The sequence below is a fragment of the Ciconia boyciana genome, chromosome 3, assembly GCF_034638445.1.
Source record: "Ciconia boyciana chromosome 3, ASM3463844v1, whole genome shotgun sequence".
In the NCBI taxonomy this organism is placed as follows: domain Eukaryota; kingdom Metazoa; phylum Chordata; class Aves; order Ciconiiformes; family Ciconiidae; genus Ciconia; species Ciconia boyciana.
This window is the reverse complement of record NC_132936.1, coordinates 53174344-53193703: the sequence shown is the minus strand read 5'-3', so window position 1 is coordinate 53193703 and position 19360 is coordinate 53174344. Positions and strand designations below refer to the sequence as shown.

The following is a 19360-nucleotide window of genomic DNA, read 5'->3' as shown; positions in this document are numbered from 1 at the left end:
CTGAATCATGTTTGCCTGGCTTCATCTCATGGGGCAACTATGGAGAAGTACTTCCTTCCCATCCTTAGGGCAATGGACAATACTTCCTTCCCCTGACCTCAGGGTCAGGCTTACGTCCTTCAGAGCTACAGAATTCCTTAAAAGAGAGACCCAAAGAGCTGTAATCAGAGGCATCCTGTAGAAAGGTTTTCCTATTTTCCTACTTTCGCTAATGTTTTTTTGACCCTGTCTTAAGTGGTAGCTTATTCTAGGGACGGGTGCATTTTTGACCAAGCAGCACACTCTCAATTTACATTTCGTTGTAATTAACCTGGCTTCCAAGCCAGCTGGGCAGCCAGGGTGAGCCTAGGACCTTTAATTTATTGAAGAAGCAGCATGGTTTGTAATGGGCCACTGGAATTTCTCTTCAAGTGGGATTCAGTCCTGGTTTGTTTAGTTAAACTTCAGATTTGAGCATTGCTTGGTGGAGACCACAGTATCAGAAGGAAATGTTGCCTCTGCTTGTTTCCCATGACCTATTACTTCAGCCTCCAAGGGGATGCATCTGGGGACTGCTCTGTTTATCTAGCTGACTACTGCTTCAGTGGGAATTTTGACATGGGAGGAGAGCCTGGCCAGCGGAGGGGAGGGGGATGGGGAGCGCTCCGGACTGGCAGCTTCTGTGGGAGAAAGGAAATGTTTTGCCTTATGAAATGTGAAGATTAAAGCCTTTGGTCACTCTCTCCTCAGCAGTCGTCCTTCTCTTGGCTTAAGTGTGTTAGTACAGAGCTCGTTGTCGGCGTGAGGCAGAGGTGGTTTTCTCTAGCCTTGCTTGGTCTCCTGCTCCCTTCCCCCACTGTCACTTTTGTCTCTGATTAAATATTTTGAAAGGAAACAGATGGGGATGCTTTGAGCCCCAGCGGGCTAGAGTGCAGGATTCCTGAACCTGTATGGGTATTATTCAGCCTGGTGGTAACGTTTTACTGACTGGTTTATTTTCTTTTTGATTTGAACAAAGGAGGCCTGACTGCTCCTGATTTATGAGAGGTAAATAAAAAGGGGTTCGTTGTCTGCACTGCCATTTCTCAGCAATCGTCAGGAAGGAAAGAGATGGTCACGCCACTAATGATTTAAAGTGTGTGACTAGCAGCTATACACTGCCATTAAATAATACAAAAAAAAGTTCTTGGCTTGTAATGAGCATTTGGCTCCTCTTGCCTTTAGAGGAAGTGAGTAATCAAAGGGGAAAAACATGCCTATTAAAGTGACGCCCATTTTAAAGCCTGCACTGGTGGACTGTATTGCAGCCTGCACCATCAGGGCTTGCTTCTCTTGGCTGTTGCTGTTGCAACATCTTCCCACGCACACAGTGTCGGGCATTCAGTCTTGGTTCCTTCCATCAGTGATGATGCTTGTGTCAGTCCTGTAAGGCAAGCCTTAAAAGCTCTGCTATCCTACAGGACAGAGAGAAACTTTCCATCACCTCCACACAGGATTTCCCATGCCGTTCTGCTACCCTTACACTGATCTGGTTCACAGCTACATGGAGTTTTGGCCAAGCACATGGCATTTTTGTGGAGAGTGCCGAGTGCTCCACAAAGTTGCTGGGGAAGAGTTGTTACTATTCTAAGCAGTAGCAGCTGATACAAATTTAAAATTGCCTTAATAAAAAAAGAGCACAGTTATTTTCCAGGCCTTGTTTCTACTGCACACACTGGCAGCACTTGCAGCAATGCCGCTCCAAGCACACATGAAACAGTAAGGATCTTTCTGATGCCTTCCAGACAAGTCAGAGTTATTTTGGGAGCTCTAGTACGTGTTTGTAAACTCTCAGATCATTTTTGCCTCCTTAACACTTAGAAATATCTCCTTCCTGCCCCGCTTAAAAACAAGTGATGCTTCTTATTTTGATTTCCTAGAAATGAGTGGGGATTTTTCTCCCCTTCCAGGCTCTCTCCAGTCCTTTTGTAGAGACTTGGCTCCCAGCGCACCAGCTAATCAGATCTCTCTTGTTCACGACTGACTGTACTGTGGGCTGTAACGTCCAGGGCTTTGTTCTTGCTCTTTGCCTGCCATTCCCCAGGCAAGCCGTGGAGCGGATAGGAGGAAGGACTCTTGCTTCCCAACAGCCAGCCCCCAGGGTCCCGGAGGGGGATCACTCATAACGCTCCTACAGAGATGCCATCTGCTCTGTGAGAAGGAGCATGGCCAGGTCAAGAGGAAGGGCGAGGGGAAGGGGGGTGTGCAGGCAGAGGGCGAGAGGGGTGTTTAGACCCGCAGTTCCGCCCCTTGTCCCCCGCTTCCCGGGGAGGGGTCAGCCTGCGGAGCTTGCTTCTGATCGCTGATGTTTTGCCAGGCTTGTAATTTCATGTTCGTTCTCACAGCACAAAAAATGTAATTGCGCAGTCCCTCCCACACGGCACTCATCATCGCCTACCAGGGCTGACTCGTTTCCTGTTACATGCTTGCTTCAGCACTTCGTTTTTACCTTTTGTGGCTTTCCCTTTCCAGCCCCAGGAGCAATTCGCTGCTGCACTATGTTCTCTGGTCGCAGACCCAACAGTTCTGATGGGCTTTGGGTCGTAGAGCTTGGGGTGCTGTGCTGGGTTTGATTTTAAGGTACGAGAGGTAGCAGCTTTGTAGCATTTCCGGAAACAGGATCATTATCAAGCTGGCAGTGGCTCTGGGGCATGAATTTCAGAGGTTTCTGCTTCACTGAGATTTAGATCTGAAAAAACAAAGCTCTGAGGGATTTTCGCTCGCCTCAGAAGAAGCCATGCTGAGAGTTGTACGTCAAGGTCACTCAATTATCCCAACCCCCTCCGCTCCTTCTCATCACGCGACCTGCTTATAGCTGATGAAGAATTAAGGCAGGGCCACAGATTGATTTTTCTCAAGGAAATCCTCCTGGGAGATAACCTGTGTGAATGCCTGGGCAGAGGTCCCAAGAACAGGGGTGAGCCTCACAAAAATCCTCAGAGGTAGGAGGCAGGGCTGCCTGCCCTAACAGTAAATTGTACAAGCAGCTTTGGCTTGATGTGGTTGCAAGCAGTGCAGAAACCCAAAAAAGGCTTTCTCCAGGCTGAAATGTTTCAAAAAAGTGACACAGATAAAAGCTGCAGATTAATACCTCGCTTTGGGGTGAAGACAGGCTATCCTGACCTAATGAATGCGGTGCACGGTTAGTTTGTACACGTGGAGTTACTGACCTGCTCGTTTGTAATAAAATGGGTTCCAGCAAAAAAAATATAAATCCCCCCCACTGATGTAAAATCTGCCTTCAAAGTAGGAGATAGGCTGCCTTGTCAGCTGGGGTAATTTGGCTTATCAGATTTATTAACATGCTTGTCAGTAATATGCATTTTATCTGATGATCTGATGCTGTAATTTGTTTGCAGCACAAAGTCAGCTTGTTTAATAAGCTGCTGAGGCCTGGGCAGAGAGAGGGGGTGGGTTTTTTAATCGGTGTGTTGAGAAGAGAGTAAGCGCAGAGACGGTGTCAGTCAGAAGCCATGCACAGCATCTGGCCTGTGGGAACGCTTCGTACAGCAGTAGCAATCGGGAAGCTTCGGAGCAGTGCTCAACACGTTTGGGGATTTTTATGTTTTCACAGAAGTGCACTGCCTGTGTCTCCAGTGCCAGATATTAGATGGGGGGCAGCACCTTGGGGGGATCCCTGTTAGACACACGTACACGCTCCCCCCCCCATTTACACAAGCTGTGTGTGATCTCTGTGTTATGGCAGTGCATGCGTTGTACCTGCAGCTGTGCTGGTAGCCAGCCTGGTATGTCTTCACTGGTCTCTGCTCTCCCCTTACTGATGGCTCTGCCGTACTGGCTTGCAGGCTCTCTTGGACCATCCAGCCTCCAGCATGTGTTGCAGGGCCAGAAAACCATGAGGCAGGGCTCTGCTAGCAACCTCTCTGCCAACCTTGCCTTTCCCTCCTCCCCATCTATCACTTCAAACCAAAGTTCAGGAAATACTGCACAAAATGCAGAACATGTGATTTTTGTATTAGTTGTTATAGCCAGAGAATCACCCACAGCAGAGGCAACATAGAAACGTAATGAGTAGATATCCTATCATCAGAAAATCCCCAGTACAGACCATTTGTCTCCTCCATCAGTGCTCATCACAGTCCAATGGGGTTTGTACTGCTCTAGCTCTCAGGAAAAGGGATGTGTTGGAATTGTCCCCGCTTCTCACCTACTTACCTTGCTTCTCATCTTCCCACAGTCCCTCGACACACCACATACTCACCTCCCAGTGCCACACCGGCAGTAGATGAGGAAGGCAAAAATACTGGGGGAGTTGGCCACAAAGGAGTCTGAAGAGATTTCTGTCCTCCAAAGATGAGTTGTAGGCGGTTGCTACCTTTGGATCTGAGTATGAAGCACAAGGGAATTAGACCAGGTTTGGCTCAGCTTCTCAGAAAAACACAGCTGATTCAAGAAAAAAATAATTTGTTGAATAAAATGTGTGCAACACACGAACGAGCAAACCCTCATGCTTGGCTCTCTCACACACCACCAGCCAACGTCCAAGCCTTCAGGCTGCTGGCCAGCCTGGAGCTATTCGTTCAGCTGGCATGGTGTGTGTGTGTACTATCTCAGCTGCATGTAGGAGAGAGCAGAGGGACTTTAGCCCTCATATTCATGGCATGCCTGCATAAGCCCATCTAAAGCCATGCACTGTAGGCCCAGGGAACCCGACCACCAGATAGAGGCAGCCTGCAGTTTTTCCAGGGATCAGCAAGGGCTGTATAGCCCCAGGATCTGCGGTGGCTGGGCGAGCCAGTTGCCAACCCCATGTGGCTGCTGGTGCTGCTGAAGCAGGGCCAGCTTCCAGGACAGAGGCTCAGGTGATGGCAGGCTGTTGCTGCAGAGATCTTGGACATCATGGCCAAGGTGGCTTTGAAGAGAAGATGAAGTTCTGTAAATTTTGAGTCTTGTAAACTAAGATTGGTCCCATGAAGAAGTGTAAGTTAGGGAGATTAAGACCAAAGCCAACCACCCAAATTTTAGCTCCTGCCTGCATATCAACTAATGAAAATACAGAAGAGGCAGACTTTTCTGAAAGTGAATAGACATCCAAAAATCCTCCGGCACCTTTGCAAATCTAACTACTGATGTGTTGATGCTTAACTAGACTTAAGTTCCTGACTTCAGGCATTAGGGATTTGAAACTGTCTTGCGTCTTTTAATTTAGCAGGACTTACTTGACCAACTGCAGTTTTCCCTACAAAAACCTATTTGTTTCTGAGTAATATTCTCTCTTAGGATCATTTACATGTAGAGCAGGAAAAATTTTAGCACACCTGATGTTTTACTAAGTAAGGAGATGAGAATTACCATGTTTACTTTGTACTCTGAGTCAAGTCAGATTGCAGCATGTAGCAGAAGATACGGGGCACTGAGCATGGGATGTGATGGCAGAACAGTGCTGGCAGGGAGCTGTGAACAGTGCCATAACTTCACTCCCTGAGAGTGATTTGTCCACGTTGTTACACTTTCCACACTCCTCCTGAAAGCTAAGGGAACTTTTGTGAGAGGGTGGTGAGAAGTCCAAGTCAGTCTGTTTCCAAATTCAAGAGTGTTTGTCACCAGGGATCAGCAATAAGCAATGCAACTCTTTTGCTTGTATGTTAATACAAGGCACCAGGGAAATGTCTGCATATTTTTTCATACATACTACGAGTTAATTATTACCACAAGACTTTTCTTTAAAGTCATACTGAAAATATTTTCCCTAAGAAAACAGTAAATGATTGGAAAAGCAAATAAATCAGTGTTTAAAGGCTTGTTATCTCACCATCCTTACCACAACTGGCTCCTGCAAGCTCTGATGATGGATGAGCACATTAGAACTGCACGTATTTAAGGCACTACAGACTCTTCAGTGCCGGGAGCTTAAAGTACACTGTCAAGTTATAAATCACAGGCCAAAGTTGTGCCTTGACATCATTGCACTCCAAGCAACTCAAATGGCAGTGTTATTTTTAAGTCCTTGCATGTTTCTAATGAAATATTAGGTTTGTTTTTAATTTACGTTTTTACCATGTTTGTTTGTTTTACATTTTGCTCAGCTTGGGCAGGGAAACTGGGAGGTACATTTCCAATAAATCTCACTTCTATTCATACGTGCTGTGTTTGACTTGCAAATATCACAGGGAAATGTTAAGTTAAAACATTTTGGGAGAAAGAATTTCTATTATATTGGGCTTATTGTTTTTTAAAGCTTTTTTTTTTCTGTTATAAAACTTCAAACCTGAATTAAAATGTCTTAGCCTTCTCTTGGGATGTGGGACAAACCCATCCCTTCCCTGCTAAGTCTTTCCTTCTGCCCTACATGTTCCACCTGCCTGTCCTCTCTGACCATAGTCCACAGAGCTGTTTGTTAACACTTGCCTGCAGCTCTGTCCACCTGCACGTGTTCCAGAACACAAGAGACACCTGCTAACCGGTACTTTGATTCTGTCTCTATTCTGATTAAGACTCATTTATTCTTTCATTAGGTGCAAAGTTTCCCATTAAATGGACTGCGCCAGAAGCGGCATTGTACGGAAGGTTCACAATCAAGTCGGATGTGTGGTCTTTTGGGATCCTACTGACAGAGCTGGTAACAAAAGGGAGAGTGCCATACCCAGGTAAGAAAACAGTCTGAGCCCTGCTTCTCCTGTGGAAAGGAGTGGAAATGAGCCATATGCTTTAATTGGAATGTTTATTTATTTTCACTGGGCTCAGAGGAGGATGGTTTTCATGCATAAATTCCGTGTATGCTTGAAAATGGTCCTGACTCTGAAAGCTGCTGTGTGATGGTTGTGATAAAAATGACAAGAGGACAGAAAATCCAGAAAATTCAATTAATATACTTTCTAGCCAAATAATGAAAGCAATGTAAAATTACTATACTTTGGAGCAAATAGCTCTCCATCGTATTGCATTCACTTTAAGATACCAACAGTTAAACTCTCAGAGTGGCATTACTCTGTTTATTCTGTCAGTCTGGTTCTCTGCAAGGTTTGATGACTGTCTGAATGTCTGGTATTACCAAATCTCTTTTTTATAAACTCTTAAATTTCAATCCTTGCTTTCAAGATGGATGGAAAGGAAAGAAAATAATTCTGTAATGTGCAGGCCAGAGCTCATGGCAGGGTCACAGCGGGGCCAGATTCTCTGCATGGGGGAACCAGAGGCCCCATGGCCCTTTGTTGAAACCCTGCCAAGTATCCGATGGATTAGTATTTGTAGGAGGGGTGACTGGATCTGCCTATGCAGAAAGAGCTTTTCATTCTGTTGCCCCCCTGAAGACTGTAGGCATTCAGGTGAAGAGGAAAGGGGTGAGGTGAAAGCAGTGCATTACATGGAAAAGAATTTAATCCTTTCATTTTCTTATCAGCACAGATACTAACAACAGGGCATCTAGCTGCATCTTTATTCTTTTTATGAAAAAAAATTCTCTAAATACTCACCAGTATGGCTATGTGCACTGCAGCTGATTTAATGGAAAGTGCCCTAAAGCAGTTTCAATTTTCCAATCTGTGCCGTGATCAAGCAGTCAGATCCATACATCAAACTGCGCAGGAGAAGCATCAAGGTGGAGTTCGGTTTATCCTGTGGTATCTCACACCACTTCAGAAGGCTGAACTCAGCAAAACTAAACTCCCAGAGTTTCACCAGGAATTTCAACTTCCTAGCGCCTAGCAGACAGTAGCTGATATTTGGGAAGAGAATATGGGGACTGGAAGGCTTCTCGTGATCAGCAGTGAATTTTGGCGTGATTAACAGGGAGCAGCTTAGCAAAGCTGTGACTGTGACAACAGAATGAGGTAGCAGAAAGCGAGATGACGTGTTTTTGTGGGATGGATGAGTTCGTCTGCCCAGCGCTTCCCCATGCGGTTAAAGAAAAGCGGGTGTTGCCACCACATGGAGTGGCTGTGTCAGTAGCCGGCACAAAGGTCTTCTTGCCATGAGGATTACTGGCAGTGGCGTGGGAGAGATGTGATTTCCGCAGGTTTATTGAGGTTTAAATGCAGACGTGGCACCGTGTGCAAAGGTCAAAGACAGAAAGAAGATGTATAAGTCTTAGCTGATACGGCGTTGCTTCCAGAGGGTGGGCAACACTCCTCGCTGGGGCTGCGGGAAGAGAAAATTGCTAGTCATTACCAGCAGAGTGGGTGCACAGGGGCTCTTGCCAGCCAGGACAGAGTTAAGGTGATTTTTTTTCCCCTGAGCTCCACATTGGTGGGGCAGAGATGCTTAGTGACTAAGCCTTCTCTCTTATCATGTGCATGAGCACAGACACATGCATACACACAGGGAAAATACTATTCCAAGCAAAAGTGACAGTCTAAGCCCCGTGTTAACTCACAAGTTTGTAACTGAACACAGTGTTGGCCATGGCAGCAGAGGATGTCTGCACTTCCCAAGTGTTCCTTTCCCTCCCTGAAGGAGAAGGAGGCCACTGGATGTGCATTTAAGTGCTTGCAATATATAACTTGTTGTAGGACCCATGACAGAAATCTCAGGCATGGTCTGTGTCCTGAAAATGTGGACAGTTTTATTATGTGGCAGTGGGAGCACATCAAACACAACTAACGGCATCTCTCCTCTTTCAGCGCCGTCCTCCCCCTTCATCCCTCACTACATAAAGCCCTCAGACACAAAGTCCTCCGGCTCACTCTCCCCCACCCGTGCTAGGAAGACATCAAGTAGCTGGAAGCAACTTTTTGTGTGTTATATATCACAGAGTCAGCAGTTTTCTGGATGGTCATGTACTGCCTGGGTTACACCCTGCCTGAGCTCTACGCCAGGGCCCTTCCTCCCCACCGGGACTCCCACCCTGCTCAGCCAAGAGGTCTTAACCATTCTCATGGTCACCATCACTCCACTCTCCGTCACTTTTACCTAAGGGCAGCCTCTATTTTAAATGTGAATTTCCAAAGTCTTTAGAGATTTCAATTCGGTCTCATTCCCCAGACCGTAACTGGGAAAGCTTTCATAGGCTGAGGCAACAGCGAAGGGGAACTGGGGCCTTCTCAGAAGGGTCTGTCTTTGCATGCGGGTTGAAAAGAGGGCTCGGACTTCCCAAGGTGACAAAGACCTCCTGAGCTCCTCAGAAAAGACTCTGTTTTCCTCTGACAGAGAAAGGATCATCCATCTCCTTCATGCTGGGGAGAGGAAGGACCTCCTGAGAGGATAAAGCTTCATGAATTCAGGTCCCCGTCTGGGGCAGGGAGTAGGGTCCAGATGCACCCACAGGGCTTTTCCTGCCATCGCAGCATGGCTTTCGCAAGGAGGAAAAGGCGGGAGTTCAACCACCCTGAGAGGCAAGACTCAGCCCTCCTCACCCAAGTAGACAACCTATAGGTGAGAGAATGCAGTTTGTAGGCACTGCCCACCACTTTGGCACCCAAGGCATGTGGATTTGCAAGCTCTGGAAAGCGTCGGCCTTGAAACAAAGAGGGTCATGGAGCTGTCACTCTGCTGTAATACCCAGTTTCTGAAATAGTTGGGGGCATGTTGTCCTGATGTTCCCACTTACAGCTTGTAGCAGGCCGGGGGGAGCAGGGAGAGGCCCTCAGACAAAGGGGTTGCTCTCTTGCTTGACAAGATCTTAGTGCCTGGAGAGGTTATTTATAGCACACACCCCAGTCCTGTGGTGGTAACCATGCCTGCAGGGCACTGTACCTCATGCCTTGGAGAACCAGGCATTGTTTTAAGCTTGTGTAGAAGGAGGGAGAAGCACAACGAGGAGGACAGAAGGAGAAGGCAGGCAGTATACAGGAGGGGAACAGACTGTGTGGAACAGGACTTGGCATTCATTGTTCCCCAGATTTCAACCAGTTCCTGTCCTGATGCCCCATTTTTGGAAGAGAGCCTGGAGCAGTGGCGGGACATGTGAGCAGTAAAGATTTTGCTGGCAGAGATGAAGATCAGGCTAGAGTTCATAATCAAAGCCTTGCCCCAGACCCTATAGCTCCCACATGCAAGACTGACTTTTTGACAGGTGTCCTCATCTTCATCCTTCAACCAAGCCTGTTTCTCTGTCAATGGACGTAATGGACCGGTATGATTACTAATTTATTAGTGCTTTTCCCAGCCTTCCCTAATGCTTTCCCATTCTTTTCACAAGGCAGCAGACTGAAATAAGCAACTTTCACAGTCTTTCTGGGCATTGAGGTTCTATTTCCACTATTACAGTGGGGAAATAAAAACCAGATATGGGCAGAAGAGGAGCCAAGTTTAAAAAATAGTCTGCTTAGTCGACCTTTTTCAGTGTCTGTTTCTTTCCCCTTTCACAAATTCCCCTTGGATCTTAGTTTTGGGGTTTTTTTAATGGAGTTTGAGAGTAGGAAGCTGCATTTCTCTAGCAGTAGTCAGATAATTTGGGTTTTTTTTAACATGTTGCCTTTTGGATAGGCAAAAATCTCAGCTGCACTAAACAAGCACCTCTGAACTTGCTCCTTCTGCTTTTTGCTGCACTTGTCACATCAAGAGCATTTACATTTTATGTCTAGTGTGACAGCCACCATGATGCTATCCACATTGCTGCCTCCAGCCAGGCAGGTCTTTGAGTTGGGGCTCCAAGCAGCTCTGCAGTCCCTGGGGGGATGTGTTCAGCCTCCTCATCCCTGGGGGAAGCTGGGCCACAAGTGCCAGAGAGCGCATGGTACGCTGCCCAAGGCTGTGGCCAAGTATACATCAGTGAGCCAGCATATGTGTGTGTACCGTCATCACGGATGGTAGATAAGGAGTTGAGAGAGAAGCATACTCAGCACATAGCACAGATACGCTCAGGTGGGTTTCTTTGTAAGCAGGAAAGCTCCACTCACAAATGCTGTAGCTCAAAGTTGCATCTCTTATACCAAGCAAATAATAACTTATTTTAAAAACCAAAACCAAAACAAACAAAAAACTCCGCCAACAGATATTGATAGCCTAGCTTTGTGGCTGTTTTGAGGATGAGGAGTTGTTGGGGGTTTTCAGGCCTTAATTTCTAAATGAAGTGGCATGACTTACAGATTTTTGAAACTTGTTACTACTTTTGCACAGAAATAACTAGGTTCATATTGTACTCAGTAAGAACAGCATTATGCTTCAAAGGTTGTCTTCCTTTAGAGCAGCTTTCCTGTTCGCTTCAGTGCACTATCATGCCTGTGTATGGAATAATCTCCCTGCCTAAGTCCCATATCCCATCCCTGTGCCCTCACCTCTGGCTTTTCTTTGGGGCTGTCCATGGAAGTTAGAAATTCTGCTTCTAGATGATACTGAACAAAACCCAAAAATCACCCTGTCTCCATTGTACCTCTCTCTTTTGAGGGCATGCTCTTGAGTGCCAACGTGATCCAGCTCCTCTGGAGGACTACACAGTTTTACCTTCTCAACTGTACTAGAGAAGGGCCAACATGGCCACGTCTGAGGAACCTTTGAACATGAGCAGAGGCACAGCTCTGGGTTCTTGGAGAATCTGAAATACAGCATTTCTGGGGACGGACAGCAGCTGAGCTGTTGTTTTAAGAGTCCTACTTTAAGCATTTGTGTCTGTATTAGTTTGATCATTGGTCTGAAAGCATGCAGTGGGTCTTGAAGGAGCATAATTCTCAGTCCAACAGAAGAAAGCAAGAATAAAGTGGTTTAAAACCATCACTGTCCTCACTGGACTTCCCATTGCCCAGAGTAATCTATATAGCTTATTAGCTTTGGATGTGGGGATGCTGCCTAGTTACAGTAATGTTTCCTGTCTTCTGGATGAGCAGCGTTGCCCAGATCTGTGCTATTTGCACATCTGCTGTGCTCCATCTAATCAAGCTCCTCAGAGCACTACAAAGCACTTTCCAGTGTTTTCTTCAGCCACAACTGGAAACTTTACATCCTCTTTTATGTCACAGTAACTCTTACTACTGCAGTTTTTCTAGGAAAAGTCAAGCAGCATTGCATTTCTGTCCCCATTCCATATGGGCAGTAGATTTTTATTGTATTGAGCATTAAAGTAGCCATATCCTGTGGCATCCTAAGATTATTGGAGATTTCACTAATAAAGCTGGATGGTGGGAGGTTATTTTATTTTTGGACTTCTCAGGGAATAAAAAGCTAATGGAAAAGCCATCTTTTGGAAATTGGATGTTTCCTTCTTGTTCCAAATGGTAATTCTAGAAACATCATGAGCACAAACTGATTTTTCAAGCAGGTGAAATAGCTGTAGTCTACAGAAGAATATTGCTGAGTATTTTATTCCACAGCTTTAAGGATTTTAGGATAAACTTGCATACTGCAAGCAGAATTTCATTTATTATTTACCAAAAAGTTGAAACTCTCGGGTATTCATTAGGAGAGAGGAGTTGTACAGACTGCTCAAATATTCTCTCTGTGGTGTTAGAAGTGCAGATACAACAGGTTCCTGCTATCAAAAGAGAAACACTAAAACTTGTAGGATAAGATAAGTGAATCTAGATAATAGGATTGTAAACATAAGTAGGCCTTTTAAGAGGTAAAAAGTATACCTGAAACACTGCTATTTTTATAAGTCTGACTAGTAATCCAATCAATTTTGAAGAAAATGTATTTGAAATTCCTTTTTTAAATTAGCAGCACACGTCAAAGATGACAGAATTTCTTTGACAAATCCTAGGTGCTGCAGCCCTTGCTGGATGTATGAATTTCAGTAAGGAATATGAGGATTACTTGGTTTAGTTTCATATCTGGGTTTTACTGGGAGGGAGGGGAAAGGAGAAAGGAAAGGAAGGGCATTTTCCTGGATTATGCCATGATGAGAAAACCTGGCTTGACTGACTTTCCAGGGACAAAAATTGACTATGATTTCAGACAGCAATGTGGTTTTTATGTTCTTTTTTCTATCTTTTTTTTTTAAAAAGGGAAGTGAAGAGCTGTTTATGTTTTTCCTCCCCACGCTCTCTCCTTAGGGTTTTTCTTCCAGCATACAGTTCGTTATCAAGTTTCAGAGTGTGCTTTGCAGCACTGAGTAATGCACTGGATAAAAATACCAAACATTTGATATCTTAGAATAACAAATCAGTTGGGAAGGAGCTTTTCTGCTGCTATTGCTTCCACCCATGTTGTACTTAAAGGGGTAATGCCAAATTAAAAACAAGGAATGCAGCTCATTTCTGGTTTAGGTATACACAATAGATGAGTTTCTGGTAACGCTTATTTTCATAGCCTTTAATATGTAAGGGAAGCAAAGCACAGCAGAAGTTCTTACCCCAAAACGTGAGGTAATGCAGCTCATTCAAAGACAAGGATATGGAAAAAGGGTGCAGATTTTTGTTCAAAACACAAATTAAAAAAAACTAATATGGAGAACACAACGTGAGCAAAGTGCCCATTTTTTTCTTGAGGCATCTTGAAAACAGCAAGGCCAGAAGGTTTGGGTTGATTCTGCCTTTGGGTTGGTGATGACTAACAGACCACTAGCATTGTTTTATAATTTAATAAACAAGTAAAATATGTTTGAAAATGTTCTTGTTGGATAATGAGGAACACCCAAACCTTTGTTCAGTGTGTGGCAAGCTTTTCTGGTTTGTTGTGAGGCTGTGTGACCAAACAACATCCGTGTGGAGTCAATAATACAGGAGAACCTTAACTCTATGCAGAATCTGATGTCTGCAGAGGACCGTTATTACTCTATTTTCATCACCTTGTGGAGTCCTAACCACGGACCACTATAGGTGCCATACAAAGTGTTTGTTCTTACTCATAAACATCTAACACGAAGAATAGAGTGGGTGGATGCGGGTGATAAATCAAACACAAGAAACCAGTGCGGAAGTGTTGGTCTGCAGGTTAGGAAATACTGTAAATCAGTAATCTAACCTTTCTTTTTGCAATTATCACTGCTCAAGGGAACAGTAAGGAGAGGTTTGTAGGAGGATGAGGCAGTTTTCTGGGGAGGTTCCTCCATGCACAACAGGCAGCATAAGAAAGAGCACATCAGTGCTTGTTTGAAAATCAAAGGTGCTGCAGTAAGCTAACCAGAACTGTGAATTGACCAGGACATGGCTAAATGAGAGCCTAAATGCTAGTGCGGCGGCCTGTGAGAGGCTTTGAAAGTGAAGGCAAGCAGCTAGTATTTTACTTAGTAAGCAACAAGGAGCAAGTGGCAAGACCATGCAAGGGGTGGTTACAGTAGCAGGCTGGGAAAATGATCCTTGCAGAGACACTGCAAATGGATATCAGCAGGAGAAAACTACCCTGTCAAGATAAGAGGAAAAGGTGTTTTGTAATCCTAACATGAGATGAGAATCTAGATGTGGATGGTCAGGAAAGGTTTTATTTTGCAGATGCTTCTTTCAGAACATCTTTACGAATTAAACACAGCCAGGATGTGAGGACACAGAGTAAAGACCAAATCCAAGGATACAGCTAAGTTACCAGCCTAAATGCTATGCAGTGTAAGGATATTATTCCCACTAGTCAAGGTGTAGAGTAGACAAATGAATCTGTATTGAAGAAGGTGGTTGAATTATTTCTCACAAATAAGTTTACCAAAAATATGAGGTAGAGACGATCCCCTGGGTCCTGAAGGTGGGACAAGAAAATTCTTCAAGAGGACACCCTGAAAGAACTGAGTGGAGGAGACCCAGGGAAGAATGGTGTCATGGAAGCCAGGGGGAGGGTAAGCTAACAGAAAGAGCAACATCAAGGTGCTGGTTTCTAGATTTGGTCATGGAGGAACTTAAATGTCCCTACTAGTTCTCCTGCAGAGCTGCTTGGCAGGACCCACTAAGTCAGGGGAGTGAAGCCTGCAGATATTTTTCAGCAGAGGACCGGGGCAGGGCTTGCCAACTGGCAAGCCACAAAGCTTGCAGTCAGTGTGCATACTTTCTCTGAAATACTTCTGCATGCCTGTGGTGCCAGTCTTACCTTTAGTACTGTTAAAAAGCCAAAGGAATTACTGGAAGAGATATTTAAACTGAAGTTGAGGTTGACTGCAGTTAATGTATGGTGAAAAGCACTTCAGCAGAGGAATCAAGGGTTGAAGGGGTTGCATAGAAAAGACAAGGTAACAAAGGGCTTGGCTTGCCTCTTAGAGACAAGCATGATGATAATATAACTTTTTACCTTTTTTGAGAGAGAGCTATGGTTCTGCAGTGGAGCTGTTTTGCTTGGTGTTTGACTTGTCTTCTGAGCAACTTTGTTCTCTTCTGGGTTGGGATGGAACAGTGGAATATGGTAGAAACAATACTAACCAGCACAGATCAAGGGGGTGCTGATCAGCAGCAGCAGTAAGCTTCTGAACTGACATTGAAGGTAATGCTGCTGGACATCCCTGGTAGCCCAAAGTAGCAGTTTGTCTTGAAGTCTCTGCAGCATGACCTCACAGAGCACTTCAAGAAAGGCCCACGCTCAGTGTGAGGGTTTCAAAAATGAATCTAAATCTCTAGAATTTTGAATAGTATTTGTTGTAATGCATTTATTTTCCTTAACCACTTCACATAATGTATTTCACGGCTACTGTTGTTGGAGAGGGAAAGCGCCAAATCCTGCCCATTGTGAATAAGCCAAGAGGGTAACCGTGGGAGCAGCATTTTCACAGAATCACAGAATCGTATAGGTTGGAAAAGACCTTTAAGATCATTGAGTCCAACCGTAAACCTAACACTACCAAGTCCACCACTACACCATGTCCCTAAGCACCTCATCCAAACGTCTTTTAAATACCTCCAGGGATGGTGACTCAACCACTTCCCTGGGCAGCCTGTTCCAAGGCTGGACAACCCTTTCAGTGAAGTAAAATTTCCTAATATCCAATCTAAACCTCCCCTGGCACAACTTGAGGCCATTTCCTCTCATCCTATCACTTGTTACCTGGGAGAAGAGACCAACCCCCACCTCTCTACAGCCTCCTTTCAGGTAGTTGTAGAGAGCGATAAGGTCTCCCCTCAGCCTCCTTTTCTCCAGGCTGAACAACTCCAGTTCCCTCAGCCACTCCTCATAAGACTTGTGCTCTAGACCCTTCACCAGCTTCATGGCCGTGATGATTTTACTCATCACTGGATCCTAAAACCCTCTACTGAGAAAGAAAATAATCCAGGTTACCTTGCAGTAGATGAACAGCTGAAACAGGACATTGGGGTGGTTTTGTTTCGCTTGTCTGCACCAAAATAAATTAGTATGATCGAGAAAACCATATGTATTGTAAGATATAACTATACTCGGGTTAATTTTCCTGTAATTTAAGTGTGGATTTGTCTGCCCTTTACAGGCATGAATAACCGTGAAGTCTTGGAGCAAGTAGAACGTGGTTATCGGATGCCATGTCCTCAGGACTGTCCCATCTCCTTGCACGAGCTTATGATCCACTGCTGGAAAAAAGACCCAGAGGAGCGTCCAACTTTCGAATATTTGCAGGGTTTCCTTGAAGACTACTTCACTGCAACAGAACCCCAGTACCAGCCCGGTGACAACCTGTAAATCCCTGGTCTCCAGACACTGTCATGAATTACCAGGTGTTTCTCAGCCCTGCCCCACCTGTCCTTCAGCTTCCAACTCCGTGATCGGCTTCTCCAGAGTGCAGCATCTTCCAGCACCGCCATGCACAGGAGGGGCTGAAGCTGGGAACTTCCGCAGCCCTTGCCTACCACCACTTGTCCTAATCTGAATGTCCTGGATGAAAAGGAGAAAAACACTTCTTTTTTCTTAATCAAAGACTCCAAAACTGCATTGTATTGATGTTATGTAAACTGCAAAACCTCTGTTCATTGTAAATAGTAACTCAGTGCCAATAACTGATCCTAGTGCTTTCCTTTTTTTAAAATGCAAAACCTATGTGATTTTAACTAGTCTTCTCCTGATTCAACTAAAAGTATTATTTTCCAGAAGTGGCCTCTTTGTCTAAAACATTTTTTTTCATGTTTTAACAAATTAAAAAAAAATCAGGACAGGTGTTTGGTTTTTTGCTTTTTTATATATAAAATATATATAATATATATACATACCTGTACATACAGTATATGGGTGCTATTGCAGAGGAAACTCATTTGGAATTGAATGAATCCTGCTGCAGCAGTACCCAGAAAGTGATAATTTTACTGCAGACATGAATACACTGGTGGGATTCTGAAAGCCAGTGATCTAATTTTTGGCTTTTGCCAAGCATGATTTTTTTAAATTGGATTGCACTTTTTGTTTATGGTTATGTACCTGTAGATGGTTGTAACTTTGCTCTTTCAGGAATCATGTGCTGTATTCACAGTAATGTTTCCAATGTTTGACAAGTGTGTGATGATTTGTTCTTGAAATTAAAACGAACATATTTAAAGCAAGAAAACTACACCATCACCGTTTGAACTGGAAAATTGAAACTGCAAGGACTTCTTATATCAAAACATGTATACTGAAATGTTTCGAAAAGATTTATTAAACAGTATAACCACATTCAGATGGTCTTAAAATCATAGCATTTTAGCCATGTCCACTTGCTAAACTGTCGGTCATGCAACTAGGATTTTTCTGTTTTATGTGTAACATTTTTCCATTGTAAAATAAGTGTGTTAAATGTCCTGTACTGCTAATGAAATTACTTTCTCTATGTCTGCAAGTTCTCCAGTGGAATTACTATGCACTTCTTTACATTTCATGGGGGATGCACAGAACAAAGTATTACCTTTTCAGTTGTCTGTACCAGCCTTGAATTACTTACGTTTAACCAAAAAAAAAAATTCTTTTCTATTTCTATTGAGTTTTTAATACTGAGTTGCAAATTTTAAAGTCTTAATTACATTTTGTTATGGTTTATTTGCAAGTTTACATTTTAAAACTGTTTAACTTTCTTAATTTAGTAATTAAAAAAAAGCATTTTACATTTGGATAGTTGTTCTTTTGTTTAAACTGTGGAGATAATGGTGGAGATGAGATAAAATCTTTTCAAGAAGGGGTGTCATGCCATTTGGGGCATCATATTTCATAGGAGTATGCAGACCAGTCACCTATGGGACATCATTTTCCAAATTACAAAGTCAATATGTTTTTAGGCAGCTGGAGTTCAACTGTAAGGAAGATGGTTGAATGCATAGCTAGCCTCTAATTTCTCTGTTCTACAAGCAGTTTATTCTTTAATAGTTCTGTTGCATTTAACATGAATACTTTTACATTTACAAGTGTTTCAGGAAAAGATTTTCTATGCCTTGTATTGCTGTTATTGCTTTAAAGTATTGCACCCAAGTAAGACTTCCTGACAGTTGAAACTTTTTTTTTAATTATTTAATACGTAGATTGTGAATTCATATTCTGAATATTCACATATTTTCTAAAGAGAACCTTTTTCTGTTCCTGAAAACTAACCCAATAATGAATTGAGATTCAGAAAACAAATTATCATCGTTGTTTTAATATTTTCTATACAAAACAGTGACTGAAAATCCTCTTGCAAAGGAAGGTTCCACACTTAGCCTTTCTTGAAGTGTGAATTTATATGGCAATGTTGCTTGTTACCAGATTTCCATGATAAATTGGTTAACGTTTTACATGTAGAGTCTATAAGTAATGTTATGTACATGATATATTCAATGTTGCTGTACCTGTAGCTGTGGAGTACTGAAGAGGCCATAATTCTTGTTGGACTTTTAGCTTCCTCTTAGTACTTACAAAGCAAGTCATGGTCCTCTTTTTCCCACAGCTACCCCCCTGCCTTAAAACGTCATCCACTGAACTGAGGACTCCATAGTAACTCAGCGGGCTGGCGAAGCCAAAATGTCACATACTCAGCCCAGTGCTTGGTGGCAAAGCACGGCCATCCTGCCAAGTTCCTTAGCAGCCTTTGCTATGCCACAAACTTAAGTGCAGTTTCCATCTGTAACGCGGGATGAGCCTAAAACATTAGTTTCGCGTATGTTTCTCGTTGGAAGTAAGACTCAGACGGGGCGTTGTTGGGGTTTTATGGCCTTTACTTCTGATTCTTGGGTTTGTTGTTTCTTGTATCGCATTCGGTCTATGAGTACCATGTCGGTCTCTGCCGCATCTCTGCCTGCAGCTGGCTTGTGTGCAGACTGGTGCCGCTGTTGAGTGGCAAGTCCAGACCATTTCTCATTGGTAGCTCTTCTGCTTCTTTTTCTTAATGTTGGGAGTTTTGTTGTTTGGGTTTTTTAATCTCTCAAATAAAAACATTAGCAAAAATTTAAACAAGGTTGTTAGCATTTTTGCTATAAATTAATAAAAACCTTTTCTTAAGCACTATGTATACACCACAAATAGCTGTGTGGTGACTGTAAAAGTTGAATTCACAGATTAAAAATCTCCTGTTCCCTCCAATATTTTTTTTAATGTGAGGCTAAATAAATCCTATCCAGATAAAAACAATTGGCCAAACGCTCCCCCCACCAGCACACCTGACTCCCAACCGATCCTTGGTTTGTCGGCGAAG

General features: G+C 43.7%; 1 protein-coding gene across 8 annotated transcripts in view; it reads left to right on the top strand.

Moving 5' to 3' along the window:
- FYN (FYN proto-oncogene, Src family tyrosine kinase) overlaps positions 1–19114 on the top strand; it is a 150194-nt gene extending 131080 nt beyond the window's left edge. For all 8 annotated transcript variants that reach the window (XM_072855701.1, XM_072855698.1, XM_072855697.1 and 5 more), the window contains 2 exons: positions 6495–6626; positions 16205–19114. In XM_072855701.1, coding sequence (XP_072711802.1) covers positions 6495–6626; positions 16205–16413 — 341 coding nt within the window. In that variant the 3' untranslated portion in view covers positions 16414–19114. The remainder of the gene's footprint in view (positions 1–6494; positions 6627–16204) is intronic.
- Positions 19115–19360: the final 246 nt, after the last annotated feature.